Source organism: Thalia democratica, chromosome 5 (assembly GCF_965202585.1).
Source record: "Thalia democratica chromosome 5, ktThaDemo2.hap1.1, whole genome shotgun sequence".
NCBI classification, from domain to species: domain Eukaryota; kingdom Metazoa; phylum Chordata; class Thaliacea; order Salpida; family Salpidae; genus Thalia; species Thalia democratica.
The window spans coordinates 14352915-14357046 of record NC_139169.1 but is presented as its reverse complement, the minus strand read 5'-3'; the positions used below and the strand labels follow the sequence as shown (position 1 = coordinate 14357046).

General features: G+C 31.1%; 1 protein-coding gene across 1 annotated transcript; it reads right to left on the bottom strand.

Moving 5' to 3' along the window:
- Positions 1-802: 802 nt before the first annotated feature.
- On the bottom strand, positions 803-2573 carry LOC145836264 (kelch-like protein 25). Its single transcript, XM_082944082.1, has 4 exons — positions 2342-2573; positions 1879-2232; positions 1606-1728; positions 803-1401 (listed from the first exon to the last, which is right to left on the bottom strand). The coding sequence occupies exons 1-4, from the start codon at positions 2571-2573 to the stop codon at positions 803-805; spliced, it is 1308 nt and encodes a 435-aa protein (XP_082800208.1).
- Positions 2574-4132: the final 1559 nt, after the last annotated feature.

Below are 4132 nucleotides of genomic sequence, written 5' to 3'. Positions count from 1 at the left end.
AACTTTCATAAAGTAAAACGAAATGAACTACTATGCAAAAAAATAGCAACTAAACCGTAATGATTTTTAACACTTCTGAATAAACAATTTAGTATAGAATACAGACTGTAAATGTTCAATCTAACCAATTAATAAAAGGGTTTCCAAAACTATTTTCAAAAGACCCCCTTTAAAGAAATGAAAAAAGCTATGACCTCCTCCTGTAACAAAATTACTCGAAAAATTACCATTAAAAACGCCTAAGAACTATCTAGTGTAATTTTCAATTTTAGAAATATGGCCTTGTGACTCCCCTTTTTATAGCTTTTGGCCCCTATATATCTTAAATTTTACCCTAATGTCCTGTATAAGTTTCAAAATTACAATTAAAAACATTTGAAGTCTTTTTTTGCTCTTCATCATTTACTCAAGAATATCTAGTGTAAGTATCAAACTATGACTTCATGGCCCCCTGTCTATCCTTTAATGCTTATGCCTCCCTCCCTTTGCCGCTCATCACCTCATAAATTTCAGTTATGTTCAACTTTTAGAAACCCTGAGTTAAAACTTATCACCAAAACCAAAATAACTAAAAAGTAAAAGTAAACACTAGATAAAAAAATTGTAAACCAGACAATTATGTTCAGAGTAAACTAAAATTTTATATATGTAAGTTTATTCTATTTATAAAAAGTTGCAAACAAACAAACACATGATTTAGTTTTTGATGAATTGCGATTTTTATGACAAACGTGTTTCATAAAAATTCCATTTGTAAAAAGGATTAATTTTTTTAAGAAAAGTTAAGAATATGTATATAAAGTTAATACATAGGCGACTTGATATAACTGCACCAGAACTGGAGGTCTTCTTCCTTACCAACCATTCTTGACCTTCGACCCTCGATCATTCTTGGCCATTTTTGATCATCGACTTCCGACCATTCTTGTTTCTCCACATCGAACTCAGCATACTTGTAAAGGTGGTGACTTGAGAAAGCTACAATCTTGTTTCCAATTGACAAACATTTCACATTACTCCAGAACCAGCCAGAACGGGGCATTCTTTTTTGAATGCGAGCGAAGACGTTGCTAAAATAATCAAACACTTCACTACTACTCCTGTTGCTGATTACGTACAGCTTGCTTCCGATGCTCACTGAGTCATGACTGCATTTTTCTTCAAGCATTGGAGGCATTGGAGACCACGAATTGGAAAAATGATCATAAACTTCAACTGTGTTTGTCAAATGTTTCACTTGGCGTTGGTCTCTAATACAACCTCCAGTGACTACCAGTTTCCCGCAAAACACTGAGAACGCAACATCTGACTTGTGTACTGACATCTCTGCTCTTTCCTCCCAGGTATTCAATTTGGGATCGTAGATTGTTAGTCTTCTACCATTTGCATGGAATCCACCTACTATATTAATCTTCCCCATAAAATTGCATATGCAAGCATGTTGGTTTAAGTATATTTTACCTAACATTCTCTTTTCACTTATTTTATTTGTCAATGTTGAATAGGAAAATATGAAGTTAGAGCCCATAAAATAAATGACTTCGTTGATAAACACGCTTTTATTAATACTAGAATGAAGTTTTAAAAAGCTTAGAAATCTGTTACTTGCGTCGGTTGACTTTGTATTATCAAGTTTGTACAAACTAGTTCCTTTATTAGAAATTATCTCAAAATTTTCCTGGTTGCAATACCGAGCTTGGTAACCAATAGAACTCGGGTCATATGTATCTATTGATTTGTTATCAATTGCATTATTTATATACGTTTTACTGTCTGCGCAATTTGAAAACGAGCAGTAATCTGTTAACAAATTTTTTAAGCAAGCTTTTGACAACAATGGTAGACGAATTCGTTTAATCAGTTCCTTGGCAAATTTACCTCTTTGATTGTGATTATGCTTAATCCAGCTATCAACAGCAACTACAAGTTCCATTTCTGAAGTTATTTCCAGTTCTGAGCTCGATAAAAGTTTTCTGAACGAGTCCAAACTTAAATCGAAGTGACTTTTGTTGGCTACTAAATAACAAAACCATCTTTCGATGCACTTAATTGCACAAGCTTGAAAACGTGGTAGATTGAACAGCCTTGATACTTCAAAACAGCATAAGGAATTCTGCACATTAAATGATATTGCAACCATGCCTTTACCAACTTTTTTCAAATCTTCAGAGTTAAGCATTTTACCAACCTTAATAAAACCTATTGTTTCTAATTTCTTCAAGATCTTCTTTTCTGTTAGTTTATTAAATGATGAAATTAAGTACATGCTTTATGCTCGAGGCAAAGTTATTAATGAAAAAATAATTAAAACAAAATAAGAATTTGTGTTTTCAAAACCAACCTTTGTTATAAAACTTTAATAAGTTTTCTACAGCGCTGCTGCTAATTCTACTGGAGGCATTGTATTTGCAAGTTCTAACTATTTTATTTTCTACATCATTTCTCTTACAAGAGTCAATATGATTTAACAGCTTCTCACGTACATTATCGTTTACAGTTGAAATTCTGGTTTTGTTCTTCTTGATTGGAAAGTTTTTTGAAGCACTGTTACTTTGACGTTTTCTTTCACCCATTTTTATGTAATATTTATAACTGCTGCAAAAACAGTTATAAGTTATAATTTTATTTAAAAAAATATGGATAACCTTTTTAAGAAAGATTATTTTGTTAAATCAAGTTAAATAATCTTACAGCTATTTTTTTTCCAAATAAAATAATTTTTAAGTATAAAATTTTAAATAGAATACTAAATAAATGACAAACTAGTTAAAAACCGTACTAAAAGAATATTTTGTTTCGTTACACTATTGATGAAAATAGTAATTCTTTTAGTTACATTTAAGACATCTTTACTTAAACTTAGATAGTAATCTAACTTTGTCTATTATTAAATAATCTCCACAAATTTAATAGCTAACATATGCAGAACTTTGTGGACTTATGAATACAGTATTTTCAAAAGGAGGCTAGTTTGTTGTGAAAAAGTAATAAGTAGCAAGGAAAGAAAGAACTAGTTAATAACAAGTTGATATTGAATCCTTTTAAAATTTTGCCAAAATTGCAATGAAAAAAATTTTTGGAAACCGCATTTTAAACTTTCCACTTCTTTGTAAAACCTTAAGTTTTATAAATAATATTAAAAAAGGTTGTTAAAGTTTAAAGAAAGTTTTATGGAGGAACTTCTTAAATTGGATAATAACGTTGAAAAAAATATTGTAAAGATACTTGAAGGTGTTTTAGAGAATCAAAATTAAAATAAATATCTACATGACAAATTTTTGTGTCAAATCAAAATTTGTAACTTTAGATGAATAAATTGTTCAAATTTCCCGGATTTTAGTGATTTATTTTTAAACCCAAGTTTTTTTCAAAATATATCAAAATTCTAAATACTCAAGCATTATATGTCAAGTTCAAGGTTTTTGGAAGCGCTGAAGTGACCAAAAATAAATGATATGTCTTCAGGTTTAATGATCAGCATAAAAGTTTATAATAAACAAAGGCTGTCCAGAGCCCACTTTTTTGTCCTTCAATGTCTCTTTCTGATCAGTAACTCATGTTTTTACACAATTTCTAATAAATCTTAAACAACTTTCATTGTTTTTTTTTTGCGATGAAACTTTTTTACATTAATTCGTTAATGTAGATGGTTTATATACAGTAATTAGAGTAAACAGGTGGGCGCCTGTATGGCCCAGCGGTTTGCCCTCGCGACTACCGGCCCTGCGTCCCGTGCTCGAGTCCCGGTGGCCGCTCTTCATGGGGACGACCACGAAAGTATATAAGAATGAGATTAGCCACTAGCACCCCTGTCGTTACTGCTCCATGAAGCCAACCCATCTGTACTCCACAAACTCGATATTTCTCCGCAAATCCTGTTGTTCGATCTGGTGTAAGATTATTTGTTGTACTAACCGTTTTACTAGCTTACATGCTTTATTGTCATTTGTATACAAGCGACAACTTTGTTTCCTTAATTATTAAAATGTTAAATCGTTTGCTCAACAATTTATATGAACGAAAACAATCGAAATTCCGTAATTTTAAGTATTATCCTATTTGTAAGTTTTATACAATATCATTACTTTAACAACACTTTCAAATAACCTTAAGTTGGTTATAACTTTTGTAC

Excerpts from the sequence above, each read along its gene's own strand:
- LOC145836264 (XM_082944082.1), bottom strand. The coding sequence starts at position 2,573 with ATGGGTGAAAGAAAACGTCAAAGTAACAGTGCTTCAAAAAACTTTCCA. Across the intron at positions 1,729-1,878 it reads GCATAATCACAATCAAAGAG|ATACATATGACCCGAGTTCT; the intron begins GTAAATTTGCCA and ends ACAAATCAATAG. Across the intron at positions 1,402-1,605 it reads TACAAAGTCAACCGACGCAA|TAGGTGGATTCCATGCAAAT; the intron begins GTAACAGATTTC and ends AGATTAATATAG.